Source organism: Pelobates fuscus, chromosome 8, assembly GCF_036172605.1.
Source record: "Pelobates fuscus isolate aPelFus1 chromosome 8, aPelFus1.pri, whole genome shotgun sequence".
Classification (NCBI taxonomy): Eukaryota; Metazoa; Chordata; class Amphibia; order Anura; family Pelobatidae; genus Pelobates; species Pelobates fuscus.
Genome location: NC_086324.1, coordinates 135574452 through 135589965, shown reverse-complemented (window position 1 = coordinate 135589965; position 15514 = coordinate 135574452). Strand labels below are relative to the sequence as shown.

At 40.2% G+C, this 15514-nt stretch overlaps 1 protein-coding gene across 3 annotated transcripts in view; it reads left to right on the top strand.

The window, feature by feature from the left end:
• Nucleotides 1-15514, top strand: part of GPRC5B (G protein-coupled receptor class C group 5 member B) — a 64594-nt gene that overhangs the window by 21273 nt on the left and 27807 nt on the right. For all 3 annotated transcript variants that reach the window (XM_063430334.1, XM_063430337.1, XM_063430336.1), the window contains exons 2-3: nucleotides 4624-5633; nucleotides 11942-12054. In XM_063430334.1, coding sequence (XP_063286404.1) covers nucleotides 4628-5633; nucleotides 11942-12054 — 1119 coding nt within the window. In that variant the 5' untranslated portion in view covers nucleotides 4624-4627. The remainder of the gene's footprint in view (nucleotides 1-4623; nucleotides 5634-11941; nucleotides 12055-15514) is intronic.

Genomic DNA, 15514 nt, shown 5'->3' with positions numbered 1-15514 from the left:
GCATGTGACTTACACAGCCATCCTAAACACTTCCTGTAAAGAGAGATCTAATGCTTAAACTTCCTTTTTTGCACAGTATGTTTAATTTAGAATGTCTTATGCACTGTTAATAGCTTGCTAGACCTTCCATGAGCCTTCTGAATATAGTTCAATTTACAGAGCTGGAGATAAAAACTTACAAAAGTAAGTTAACATCTGATTGAAAATGAAACCAATTTTTTCATTCAGGCTGTGTGAGTCACGGCCAGGGGAGATGTGGCTAGGACTGCATTAACAGAAACAAAAAGGATACAATTTATAAATGGTAGAGAATTAAGCAGAGAGACTTCAGGGGCATGAGCTGTACGCAAAAACGACTTAATTAAGCTAAAGTTGTTTTGATGCCTATAGTCTCCCTTTAAACACAACTATAAATTGTCAGTGGTGACAAATAGGCAGGTACATTGTAGAGAGCACAATTGGAGGTTGGGGATGGCATTTCTATGTGGCATTATTACAGTACTGCATTACAGCAAACATATAACACAACCCATCCAGCTGTCTCATTTTCAGATTAAATAATCAAGATTAGAGTATGCTCATCAACACGCTACACCCCTTTAAAGCCAAGCATGTTGCCACTGATCGCTCTCAGCCAATGAATTAAAGGGGCACTATAGGAACCCAGATTACTTCATCTCATTGTTTCTCATTCATCTCATTCTGACAAACTGCAATAAATACTTTGCAGGGTTAAGACTGCCTCTAGTGGCTGTCATTTAGAGAACCACTAGAAGCACTTCCTGGTGGTTAGATTAATTTTGGTTGCCTAACTGATGCTTGAAGTCCTCTCGCTCTGCGTGAAGGCATCCAGCATTAGTCAATTCCCCATAGGAAAGCATCGCTGCAATGGGCTTAATGCACTCAACGTCGGAGGGGGCAGAGCTGGAATTGGGTAAGTACAATAAGGGTTTTTAGTTTATTCCTAGCATTATAGTATCCCTTTAAACCCTGTATTGCCAGACTTAACTCAGAGAGCTTCGGTAGCACCTGCGGATCCAAGGTTAGAAGTCAAACCACTTCAAAACTGTTTGAATAGCTTGCAGTAGTGGTTAAGGTCAGTGACTTATTTGCCGCGAGGCAAACAAGGCATTTGCCTTGGGCGGCACTTTCTAAGGGGCAAAAAACGCCGCCCCCAAATGCCCAGGCAAATACCTTGTTAGCCTGGTGGCAGGCGGCTAGCTGAGTTCCAACATGACATCATATTCTGGCTCCCGGCATCACTCTGCGGTGCGCGAGGGAGCTGAGCAGAGAGAGCTCACAAATCAGTGCTCCCTCACCGCCTGCCTTGGAATTCAGCTAGCCGCCCAACTGCCTGCACACCTCCCTCCCTGCCCAAGCCTGGCCAGCAGCCCCACTGAACCCCAGGTAAAATTACACCCAGCTCTCCCAAAGGTAGGGAGGCTCGGTGGATTTCAACTAAAATTAGAAAATAGCCTGTGAGTGTTGGGGAGTGGGGGGGGATGTGTGTGTCTGTGTCTGGCTGGCTGGCAGTGTGTGTGTGTGACTGTGTCTGGCTGGCACTGTGTGTCTCTGGCTGGCTGTCAGTGTGTGTGTGTGTGTGTCTGGCTGTCAGTGTGTGTATGTCTGTAAGTGTATCTGTATATCTGTCAATGTGTCTGTATGTCTGTCAGTGTGTGTCTGTGAGTGACTGTTTGTCTGTCAATGTGTGTCTGTGAGGGAGCCTGTGTGTCTGAGTGATTGTGTGTGTCTGTGAGGGCGCCTGTGTGTCTGAGTGATTGTGTGTGTGTCTGCCAGTATGTGTCTGTGAGTGTGTCTGTCAGTGAATGTGTGTGTGTCTGAGTGATTGTATGTGCCTGTCAGTGTGTGTGTCTGTGAGTGGGTATGTGTGTCAGTGAGTGAGTGTGTGTGTCTGTGTCATTGTGTGTGTATGTCAGTGATTGTGTGTGTCTGTCAGTGTGTGTCTGTGAGTGAGTCAGTGATTGTGTGTGTCTGTCAGATTGTGTCAAATCAGTGTGTGTGTGTGTGTATGTCAGTCAAAGTGTGTGTGTTAGTTTTTAACAGGAAGAGGTATGGCATTGACAGAAAGGGGTGGGGCAAATGTAAATTAGGGGGTGCCCGAGTTTCGTCATGCTTAGGGCAGCACAGATCCAAAAGACACCACTGGTTATGGTTCATGGAGTATTCCTTTAAATCAGGATCTAATTAAACAGAAGCAGTACATAAAGAGTGGAACATGACTTTGCTTTCATCTTGTATACATTTTTGCCCTTTCCTTTGTCTGACAATGGGAGTACCATTCGTGGAATGTAAATTTACATCATTAATGTTGGCTGTCTGACTAAGTGTTTGAGAAAACCACATACTCTACAAAATAATCACAGCACATTAAAATATTTATTATTCATTAGACAAACTGCTAAGGGATTGTGGTTCAGACCTGAATGTAATAAAAGTTTTAAAAAAGCTTTGTCAGAATTTTTACCTGTCTTGGAGGTTATTACCGAGTTATGGTTCAATTAAACATAATGTAACACTAAGAATATAACCATTGTAAATACTGAAGGAAAGCAGGTTCATTTTGAAAGCCTTTAAATATAGAAATGTATACAATGAAAATTGTTAACTGGATTCTGGTCTAGTGCTATTCATTTGAAAGTTGTAAAACAATGTAGGGCTGATGGTGGCTGTGTACACATATATTTTGGGTCCCCATCACTATTGAATTAAGTTCCCTTCACGCAGTTGCCTTGGGGTGAGTTGTAGTAGAGGTAAACAGTGGACACATCCCTGAGTTTCCATTGTATTGGGCAGGGTATCAGGATGGAACAAAAGCAGAGTTGTTTATGGTACTCCATGGTAAAACAACTCAACTTCTAGAATTACAGAGAAGAAAGATTGTGGGACATACAGATCCCCAGGCCTTTTGGAACTCAGATTCCCATTGTAATATTTGTTTAATATTATTTTGCTCCCTTACATTGGGTGCTTTTTGAGCTTTTCTTTGGACTTCATTTCAAATAAAATATATTAGAAGTGGCCTCAAAGACTCACTGCTGAAAGCTCAGTGCTTTAAAATGAATGATTGACTATGTGGCCAATGTGCAGCCTTCATATGTCTCAAGTTCCTTTCTTCAGCTCTACTCGTCTGCCTCTGTCCATTTCTCCGTTTTATTTCTCCTTTCAGTGACTATCTTCTCTTCATTAAAAATTTCTCCACAACACATGCATTTTTGCATCATACCCAGTGTCCTTCTACAACACTCAGCATCATGTTTCATCTCCCAAGTGGCTGTTTCCATCCCACTGCAATGTCCATCTACATCCCTTTGAATGTCTCCCTTCAATTCATTATCCCCTAATATCACTCTCTCCCTAGTTTGTTTCTCTATAACCCAGTGTCTCTCTGCAATGTCTTGCATCTCACGAGACCTCCTCAGGTCTCCTTCAACTCTCCTGGCTTATTCTCCATTACCCCTTCAGACTCCACCACTTACCCTCAGTTATATCTCATGATGGAACCACAGTTCCACCAATAATATTGTTCTTTCAAATATATTTAAACTGCATCCATCGTCCCAAGAGAGAGTTAATACAAGAGAAATCTCAAAGTTTTGTATAAAACCTTAAAATATGCATGTTAACATAGCTATGCCCATCGTCTATGTATAGCTTTACAATTTACATTAAATCCAGAAACTCTTCTGTATCTAACCTGGTACACGCCAGTATCATCAAAAACTAATCTATTTGCTAATTTTCTAATGGGTAGTTATAGGGTATTCAATGATTACACTGATGGAACTGTCAATTAAGTTTTCAAAGTAAAATCAAGAGAAGTAGACTAAGTGGAGTTGCTTCTGTTGAGCAAGAGTTCTCTCCAGACAGGAAGCAGGAAGCAACAACTCCTCAGGGTAAATTACGAAGACTGGGGTGTATTGAGCTGATATTCTATTTACAAACATTATATAAGGAGACTTCGGTTGGTCCGTAAATATCAGAATTTTCTATTGAGAAGTTCATGATACTGGGTAAATGGGTATAAAATAGGCACCTAGTAGCCTGGTCTCTCAGAATACTTCTCTAAACAAAAAGGCCCATGGTTAAAATAATGTAACTCGTATCAGATGGAAAAAAATTAAAATATTGTTTTAATAAATGTATGTGTGTTTGTGATTGTGTAAATTTTAGTACAGTGACTTATAGGTAAATATACAAATGCTGTCTTCTTTCCACTTCACATTTTTGTAGTTTAAATACTACCTGAGTGGATACTGGAAAAACTTAACTCAAATATATTTTTAATAAGTATTTAAAGTATGTCCCTTTAGCTAGAAGTGTTATTGCTTTTGGATCATGAGGTTGTGAACACTTGAAATGAGAACTTTATTTTTAGGTTAATTATTTCTTACGTGGACATTCACTACTTGTGTGCATGAGTACTTTGTTGTCTGATTGAAATTTACTCTTGTGTGCAAAGAAAATGTAGATTTCAAGAACAATTGTCTAGAGGCATCTGAAACCTAAACTCATTGTAACTTGTATGATTTAACTAATATCTTGGAGAGATATAACTAATTACACTTTTTTTTTTTTTTTTTTTTTTACTTTTATTCTCTACAGAAAAATGAAAACACAGCCTGCCACGTTCTTACTCCTCTTCTTTGTGATTGGGTATGGTTCCTCTGAAAACTCAACCACTTCTAGAGGCTGTGGTTTAGATGTTGTCGTACGCTACGTCAACCTTTGCGATCTGGATGCCATTTGGGGAATCGTGGTGGAGGCTCTCACTGGAGCTGGTGTGCTGACCACCGTGTTGCTGATGCTAATTTTGCTAGTGAGACTTCCTTTCATCACTGAAAGAGACAAGAGAAGTCCTCTGGGAATACATTTCCTCTTTTTGCTGGGAACTCTTGGAATCTTTGGTTTGGCATTTGCATTTATTATCCAGGAAGATGAGGCAATCTGTTCCACCAGAAGGTTTTTGTGGGGTGTACTCTTTTCTCTGTGTTTCTCTTGTTTACTAGCTCAAGTTTGGAGAATTCATAGGCTCGTCCGACATGGCAAGAGTCCACCTGGTTGTCAACTTTGTGGAATGGTCGTATGTCTCGTGCTGGTTCAGGTCATTATTGCAGCAGAGTGGATCATCTTGACAGTTGTCAGAGACAAGAAATTGGCCTGCCATTATGAACCTATGGATTTTGTCATGGTTTTGATATATGTTATGGTTCTCATGGTGATTACTTTGTGTCTCTCATTTTTTACACTGTGCGGGAAGTTCCAGAAATGGAAGAGAAATGGAGTATGCCTTATTATCACAAGTTTTCTTTCTGTTTTAATATGGGTGGCTTGGATGACTATGTACCTGTATGGTAACAATGCAGTAAAGAAAAACGATAAATGGAATGATCCCACATTAGCAATCGCACTGGTAGCTAGTGGCTGGGTATTCCTTCTTTTCCACGCCATTATTGAGGTCCACTGCAGCATATTGCCACCACTGCAAGAGAATACAACAAATTACTTTGATACCTCGCAGCCAAGGATGCGAGAAACTCCCTTTGAGGAAGAAATACAAATTCCTCGTTGCTACATGGAGAATAAAGCTTTTTCTATGGATGAACATAATGCTGGTAAGAGAAAAGGATGTTGTGTTTACAATTTCTGGCTACGTGTAAAATGAAAAACAGCAGAAGAACGATAGTAGACTTATAATGATGAAAAGTGGGTGTTAAAAATACATTAATGGAGGGTTTTGGCAAGCACCTAAAGAGAAAGCTGCAGTTTAATAAATAATTTTCTAATTTATTTGAATTTTCTAATGTAATTATTTCAATGGATTTAACCCGTTAAGGACCAAACTTCTGGAATAAAAGGGAATCATGACATGTCACACACGTCATGTGTCCTTAAGGGGTTAAGGGGACAATGAGATTTATGGAGATTTTAAGTCTCCACTCCTGAGAGTCACAATGTTACATATAGAACAAACTCTTTATTAAGTCCTAGTTACTTCCATCATGTATGTGGCTGTTGACCTGATAGTTTTATTTTCTGTATATGATGATACTACATATCTTCTGCCAATAATGCACATACACACTAACACACAGTTACACACACGGGCACATACACATACACTCAGATACACACACTGACTTACACATATAGATTCACACACTAACAAACATAATCTGATACATACACTGGCACATACACTCAGCGCAGTGGCGTCGCTAGGGGGGGGCCAGAGGGGGCCATGGCCCCCCCTTCATCATGCTGTTCCCCCCCCTTGTGCACCTCCAAATGCCGGCAAGTTGCTGGCCATGTGCTAAAAATGTTATTCTCTCGGACTGTAACAGTCTGTTACAGCCCGAGGGAATGCAGGACTGAGGAGCTGGAACGGAGCACTGACAGGCTCCCCGGCGCAGGCCCCGCCCCGGCTTATAAGCCCCGCCTCCGCTCATAAGCCCCACCCCCACCGTTAAACAGCAGACCTTGCTGCTGTTGGAAAGGCCCAGCAACAGCCTCCAGTGACAGGTAGGCTTGATATGGTGTGTGTGTGTGTGTGTGTGTATGTATGGACTCAGCAGTCTGTGTGTGTGTGTGTGTGTGTGTGTGTGTATGGACTCAGCAGTCTGTGTGTCTGTGTGTGTATGGACTCAGCAGGCTGTGTGTCTGTGTGTGTATGGACTCAGCAGTCTGTGTGTGTGGGTATGGACTCAGCAGTCTGTGTGTCTGTGTGTGTGTATGAACTGCTGAGTCCATACACACACACACATAATACCCACAGATTCCAGGAACTAGAGGAATCAGAGGCAGTGGAGTAGTGACTGAAGTCTTAATCTGAGACATTTAAAATGTTTAATTAGTGGCATGAAAAGAGGCTAATGGAATATGTGCATATGTTTTCCTTTTGCTCCCATTTTTCTCTTTAATTCCATTCTGTAAATTATCCTTTAATATCTTTCATTTCCTATTTTAAATTTTTTTTTAAACTATATTCACTCCCCAATATAATTATTTTAGTGAACTAATGTATGTTCTATGGTATAGACACAACTCTGACTGAAGCACATCTACACAAGGTCTTTTTAAAATATTTGTACAGACAGTGTCACCTCACCTAAAAGTGAGCCCTATCCATAGAGCAGTTTGCCTGCTCTGGCAAATGTGAGTATGTTCTTCATTTATTTTTAACCTTCTGATATTTTATATAGAAAGCACTATTGTGTTTCTTTTTTATATTTTTTTGGTCCTCATACTACAAAGACACTACTCTCACATATCCTTGCAAGTGGGGATTGTACCACTGTATGCCATCCATACTGGAGCTAGTTACAGCTCCATAAAACATGAGTAGGTCTATATCTTATTCTTTTTAGCTGTTCCCAGATAGAACATACTTCCCTATTATTCATTTTTGTTACACTGGTACTCCCACTGAGGAATCACGCAGACAATTTGTGGACAAGCACTTTTGGCAAGTTTATTTCCACACTACAATCTTGAACTTTCAAATATTGGACTTTTTGCTCCTCTTGGGACTTCATAAAATATATATACATATGTGCTATTTTATAGCTTCCTAAGTGTTTCTATTTATTCCTTATTTTATATTTCACCAAATTGTGCGCTACCCCTAACTTCCTCTGTTTTTTGTGTTTCATTAGTAGGACTAGAGGGATCCCTACTTTTGGGGTTAGCTGCCGCCTCTATACATACTACCTTGATTTGCCAGATATTTTAGTATTCATCCTTCCCTTCCATTTGACACACATATACACACTGGCCCATGCACACAGACACACACACACACACACACACAAACCTGACATACATAGACACATACATGTTATAATTTTTATATTTGCAGCCACCCTCTTGTTAGCTTAACTTTTGTGTCCAGGAGGATGGCTTGCTTGGGGTCCTGGAGATGTTGGCTGGTAGATAGATAGATAGATAGATAGATAAAAACATAGAAATAGCACAATATTTAAACAACATATTTTCCTACATTAATCTGAGATGAGGAGGTGGCATCTCTATGGTAGTGGATCGGATTAAATGTGTGTTTGGCTATGGCTAATAAAGGGAATATTTTCTACAGCCCCTTCCCCCCCCCCCCGTCTCTTCCTGCACCCACTATAGCACCAATGTCCCACTACACCACCTACAGCTCCTACTTCTCACCACAGCCTCTGTACTACTTTTTACACACCTCTCCCACTACAGCCATCATGCCCCCTGCATCCACTACAGGACCCATCCCTCCCCTGCACTCACTACAGTATCCATTCCTCCCCTGCTCCTGCTACAGTATCCATTCCTCCCCTGCTCCTGCTACAGCATCCATTCCTCCCCTGCACCTACTACAGCATCCATTCCTCCCCTGCACCTACTACAGCATCCATTCCTCCCCTGCCCCTACTACAGCATCCATTCCTCCCCTGCTCCCACTACAGCAAACATCCCTCCCCTGCCCCTACTACAGCAAGCATCCCTCCCCTGCTCCTGCTACAGCCCATATAACTCCTAGCACCCGGTATGGCTCCTATACCTCCCAGCACCCGATATGGCCCCTATACATCCTTGCACACAGTGCATCCCCTGTGCCCACAATCACACACTGCATTGCCTATCCCCCTCAGGTACACACTGCATTGCCTACCCCCCCAGGTACACACTGCATTGCCTACCCCCCCAGGTACACACTGCATTGCCTATCCCCCTCAGGTACACACTGCATTGCCTACCCCCCCAGGTACACACTGCATTGCCTACCCCCCCAGGTACACACTGCATTGCCTATCCCCCTCAGGTACACACTGCATTGCCTACCCCCCCAGGTACACACTGCATTGCCTATCCCCCCCAGGTACACACTGCATTGCCTATCCCCCCTAGGTACACCCTGCAGCCCCTATCTTTCTCACACACATACTGCAGCCTCTTTATCTCACATTCACAGTAGAGCCTCTATTATCTATACAGACAAACACTACTATTCTCAGATGCCTACTACAGCCTCTATACCCACACAAATACAGCAGCCCATATCCACTGCAATACAACCAGCCATCTCCATTCACATACTACAATGCAAACCACCCCATTCACAAGGAGCCTCACTGCATGCACACAATCTCACAAGCAGCATACCCACATATGCAATACTACATGCAGCCTCCCTGCACTCCCTACCGGATATCATTTTTAATTAGTGGGGTAATAGCCTCTTGATCCAATATGATATCTTACTGCCATTTTGGGGTCAAGAAGGAACTTTTTTCCTAGTTTGTTGCAAAATTGGAAGTTCTTCAGACTAGGTTTTTGCCTTCTTTTGGATCAACAGCAAAAACTTATGTGAGAAAGGCTGAACTTTTTGGACACATGTCTCTTTTCAGCCATGTAACTATGTACACACCATTGCAATACACATATGTGTTTGGAGGCTACTAGTATGTCTGCACATTTGGTGACGATGCTTGTGATGTCACCAGGAAACACAGAGGAAGCGGGTAATTACATTTGCTTTACTTCTTTATTTTAATGGGCAGGGAAGGGGGAAATGCCAGCAAAAGTTATTCCATCCAAAAACAGTGTTTTGTTTTTGGCACCTAGTTCGCCAAAATAAGGACAGCCCCTCCTAGGGTGACTTGTCATATATGGTATGGCAGGGCCGCCATCATAAATTTTGGGTCCCATAACACAGCTCACGGTCCGGCTCCAAATCCCGCCCACAGGAATACACAAACAGCCACAAACACACGCACTGATACAAAAGGACACAGACATACATACTGACATACATACATACATATATACATACATACATGCTTACTGACATACATACACATCTAATTTTTCAGCCACCCTCTTATTTCTTACCTTTTCGTTGCAGGAGGGTGGCTGGGGCTGTCGGCTGGCTCTCTCTCATCATGGCTTGGGTGTCTCTCTTCCCTCCCGCATGGAGGGAGCTGGGAGGAAGTGGCCAGCTGTCACTTCCTTACAGCACTACTTGCGGCTGGAATTATTTTTAAAGAGGCCCGGTCGCGCTATTACACAGCCGCAGCGCTGACCGGCCCCTGAAGATATAGGACCTATCGGGTGGCCCCAAATGCTTGGTCCTCCTGATGGGCCCCATCAGCGTCTGGGCCCCAGTGCAGCTGCACCGGCGGTAGTTCCACCGCTACACCTGGGGGCCAACCATCATGGTTGTCACCCCCTGATAGCGGCCCTGTGGTATGGTGTCTCTAATTGGACATCTTACTGCCAGGTCAAACCCCTCTACCCACTACCCATATGTTCTGAAGTAATGAGATGGGGTAATGGTTTTGAGAGTACTTTATCAGTTGCCTATATCTACTTTTGCTTATTTTTTTATGTACTTAGTTCTCCTGTGTAGATCTAGTTAAAGAAACACTATAGTCACCTCAATTACTTTAGCTAAATAAAGCAGTTTTAGTGTATAGATCATTCCCCTGCAATTTCACTACTCAATTCACTGTCATTTAGGAGTTAAATCACTTTGTTTATGTTTATGCAGCCATAGCCACACCTCCCCTGGCTATGATTGACACAGCCTGCATGAAAAAAAACTGGTTTCACTTTCAAACAGATTTAATTTACCTTAAATAATTGTATCTCAATCTCTAAATTGAACTTTAATCACATACAGGAGGCTCTTGCAGGGTCTAGCAAGCTATTAACATAGCAGGGGATAAGAAAATGTTAATTAAACAGAACTTGCAATAAAGAAAGCCTAAATAGGGCTCTCTTTACAGGAAGTGTTTATGGAAGGCTGTGCAAGTCACATGCAGGGAGGTGTGACTAGGGTTCATAAACAAATGGATTTAACTCCTAAATGGCAGAGGATTGAGCAGTGAGGCTGCAGGGGCATGTTCTATACACCAAAACTGCTTCATTAAGCTAAAGTTGTTCAGGTGAACAGCTAAAGTGTCCCTTTAATTCCTCTTCCTGTTCACCCCAGTTCTATTGAATATGGAGCATTGTCCAGGAAGCTGTTGGTTGATTGTATAGTCTAATGCAGGGGTGCCCATAAAGTAGATCCCCAGAAGATGTAGAACTACAACTTCCATGATGCTTTGCATGCCTTTAGAATGGCAAAGCATCATAGAAGCTGTAGTTGTAAAACATCAGGGGATCTATGTTTTGGGCACCTTGGTCTAATGGCTGGCTAATCATAATGTTGACTGATAATTTTGTTTGTTGTGGTTTACTCATTTCAAAGAACACCTTGGTTTTCAGCCTTTTCCTAGCGGCAAGTATAAACTTTAGCAGGCAACAGTATCTGAAGGGTCTGAAGTGTCCCTTTAAGTGTGAATTTATATACTTCATTATCAGAAGTTGCTCTGGCATGAAAAGTGTGTTTCTCCCTGTCTTAGGATGTGATTTTGAAAAGTGTTTGTATAATGTTGGTAATCTTTGGTAGTCTTTGCGCTATCACTTACTTTTTGTCTTAATGGGAAGTATAGTTCAAAAACATCTGGGTTGCCAAGGTTACCCATCATAACGATTGCTGCTGTGCTACATTGACAGACTTTGTATGCAAGCCTGCTAGCAGCCGCGGACCAAACAAATAACAGATCTATGGGCTGTGTTATTTTCTATCTCTGTATTTTTTATTTTATGTTACATGTCTGCCTGTCCTAGCACATCCTCTGCATATCATGTGGATTAATTTAACTGGTACACTTATAAGCTTATGGCACCATGGAAGAAAGCTTGTAAACATGAATTAATAATGGACAATATTATTGTCCTGGGCATGGAGGTACAGAGTGGGTAAATTATTTGTTCAATGACCTAAACTGCATTTCTCACCCAACACTGGGGTAAGAAAACAAGGCACTGTCACTTTAATGATAACTAAAACTACTGAAAAGTAATGTTATCTTCTGCTTTCTGTTCGTTACAGCCATGAGATCTGGTGGGTTTCGCAATGGCAGTTTGGGAAGCCGCCCCAGTGCTCCCTTCCGAAGCAACGTGTACCAGCCTACTGAAATGGCTGTGGTGCTCAATGGTGGAACAGTAAGTATTGAGATACTGTGATCTGTAGAATATTCATTTGCAGAATTTAGTGCTTGGCTGTAAATGTAGCTTTATATAGATTTAATAAGGATAAAAGTGTGCAGCCAGAAATAGCTCGCGTAAACACTCTCTGTTGTATTATTTACCATGAGATTTGTACAGCAAGAACATTATCTCATTAGTGAAATTAAAAGTAAGACTCAAAGGAAAATGGGATTTGAATTTGTTTGCCTAATCCTCCAACATATCCTTGCATCGTGTTCAATCAAACTGCGCAAGTAAATCGATTTACACATGGAATCACATGGTTAAGTCACAAATACGGGATAGAGGCAAAACAAATAATAGGCCATATTTCTCTTAACCTATGCATTTTCTTGTAATTATTTTATGACAGTCTATCGGGGTTATATATAAAGAGCTTTTCTGAGGCAAAGTTTAGCAAGGGGACTAATCCATGTTTAGATCTGTGTCACGTGAATCCAACCTATATTTTTTCCTACAGTAAAGCTTTTTTTTTGTTTGCTAAAACTGTTTATACCTAATTAACCATAAAATCCGTGCTGGTTTTTGGGATTCAGAGAACCGACCTTTAGGTATAGTTGTCGAAACACACTAGATCACATTTTTATTTAATCTAAACCCCATTTTTTTTTTTATCATAATCTGATGTAATGGCTTACATAAAATGGCCTAAATAGACATAAAATGACGCTTTTCAAAAGATTTCATATTTTTTGGATAAACTATTAATAATAATTTAATATTTAAAAAAAAGAAAATTATATTTTGATATTTTTTTTTATATTTTCTTTTAGATGTGACATGTTTTTTTGATATTTGAATATTTTCAGTATTTTGAGAAAAAAAAATAATCTTAAAGGTTTATCCACAAATATTAAATCATTTGAAATGCTTATCCAAAAATATTAAATTAAGGCCAATAGTAGCTGTGACAAAATGTGTGCGCCGCCAGCTGTTGATGGAGTACGGGTTGCTGGAATTGGTTTACAGAGAATACGTGGAAGGGTCACAAACAAAGAACAACCAAAAATTAAGAGAACCAAGATTTGACAACCCATATTCAAAAGGTTGACAAACAGGTGAAATATTTTATGCCCTGTCACAATTGAAAGCAAGTGCATAGATTAAAAAGAAAAAAGAAAAAAAGTATATTAAGGTATGTTAATGCATGTTGTGTGGTCACCTTGCATTCGTAAACAGAGAACTAATATTTATAAAGGGTCATGTGGCAATGTCACAAAAAGGATTCAGCGATCAATATATATTGTGTAGCTCTGCTAATGCAACATCTATAGATAGACATATATGTCTGTTAAGCTAGCACAGTTTAGTTGATTTATATGGTAATTCTCATTATAATTTACCCTTTATGAATTTGCCCCAAAGGAAAACTTATGGGCCATTGAGGTGGTGATGTAATCTCCCGATTGGCACTACTGTTTAACTCTGCCACCTCCCAGATACTTTTAGATCATGTCACTGCCCACACACATCCAAAGTCTGCTCTTATTTGATTAAAAAAAAAACTTGACCTCCCTGCTTAGAAGAAGAAAAAATGGTAAGTTTTACAAAGAGTCCGAGGAGGAACCTATCCAACAAACAGTAAAGTGAGTTAACATCCCTGAGTGTTCTTCTTTAGGAGAGTCAATCCCACTGCCCCTCGTTTTTATTCTAGGAGCTCCGAATTGTTTGTGTATTGCATTTGAGTGCACAGCAGAGCTCCTGTTTCTTAAGCTCTTAGTGCAATGTATTTTAATTCTATAAAGGGGCAACTTTAAACACCAAAGCTACTGCAGATCTACTTGACAAACAGTCTTTGTCTACTGCCTTCCTAGTGTGTGTGAAACTCTCTGTTTATCTTGGTTAATGCAAGATTAACCATTCAACCTTGAGCCACCCAACCTTGGAATTTAGAGACAGTCTGCAAGCACTTGGATAACCGTCCTATCCGTGTTGGATTTAATGGTGAATGACACATTATCCGAGTGACAGACAAAAAGGTTGTCTTTTTGGTGGCAAGAGAACTCTTTGCACCATAACTTCGACAGTGACCTGCGGTGGTTATGGTGTTTGTGGTGCCCCTTTAATGTGTTTAGAAGTACGTTTGCGTAAAGCACATGGGTCTTGTTCAAAAGTACCTTTTGATTTGCATTAAGTGAATAAAGCTCTACATTATGAAAAGTAATGAAAAATGATTGTAAAAGCGTGCCAATAATTCTCAGCGCATTCAAAATTCATTTCAGATTTTCTTCCAAATTGCCAAACTGAAAACATGCAGGATTTCCCAGTTTGACTGTTCTGTAATTTAAAATATACTTTGAATTCATGTCTTATTGAATAAGCTTCTATGACACAATCTTAGCATTCATCCACCTTGTTCAACGAATGTATTTCAACATGAAGGTCTGAATATATATATATATATATATATATATATATATATATATATATATATATAGTCATATTCTACCTTTAGATTTTTATATTTTGTGATCAAAACTTTCTTTAGCAATAAACAGTAGGAGCAGGTAATAATAGATTTTAGTATGTGGCTAAGTAGCATCATAGTAGCATCACGCTAAGGGAATTTTATTTTACCTTTGTAAATCATTTTACATTGTAAATCAGAGTTAAAAAAAGAAGTGGGATAAATGAATAAAAAATATGTTTTTATGTTTTATGCTTGTTATCTAAGCTGATCGGTACATTTTCACTTACTTGATTTTCTTCCTCTGTATAAAGATGCATTACGCAGCATTTTGTAAATTCGCTTGCGCAAGGCGCACTGGTCTTTATTCTTTCTCTGGCAGTTGTGGTTGCGAATATGCCTGTAAGCCTTTAATGAGATCTTTCTGTCGGTGGTCAATTTTCTTGTGGTCTTGCAATCCATTGATGCCATTCATTAGACATGCCATTATTAACAAACTGCTATGTGTACATTTAATTTCACATCACCATCAATCAGTCAATCCATGCACACAGTATGGTTCCTTATTATCATACATACTTTCTGTTCGATTTTGATTTATTGGAGAGCAGCAGTTATATATTTAGCCTGCTTCTAAGAAACCCTACAGTAATTAACAAATTGAAACCATGCACAGGAATATATATCACATAATAAATATATAATTTGTAACAGTGTGAGTGGATGGATGTGTGTCGATGGTACATAAAATAGAATGGAACAGAATACTGATAGTAACAATCCTAATCCCAGTGTTTCAACCTTGCACACCAGAATGTGAAAAAAATGCCTTTCTTAACATAGATCTGTATTATATATTTATTTACATACCCATACATCTTTCTTATGTTAAGTCACGGCGCAGACATTTAATTTGCAAACAGACCTCAAAAAGTCCTACAATTAGTAGGACTTCTACAACGCCAACATATTCCGCAGCACTTTGGAATTATACATTAGGGATATAAA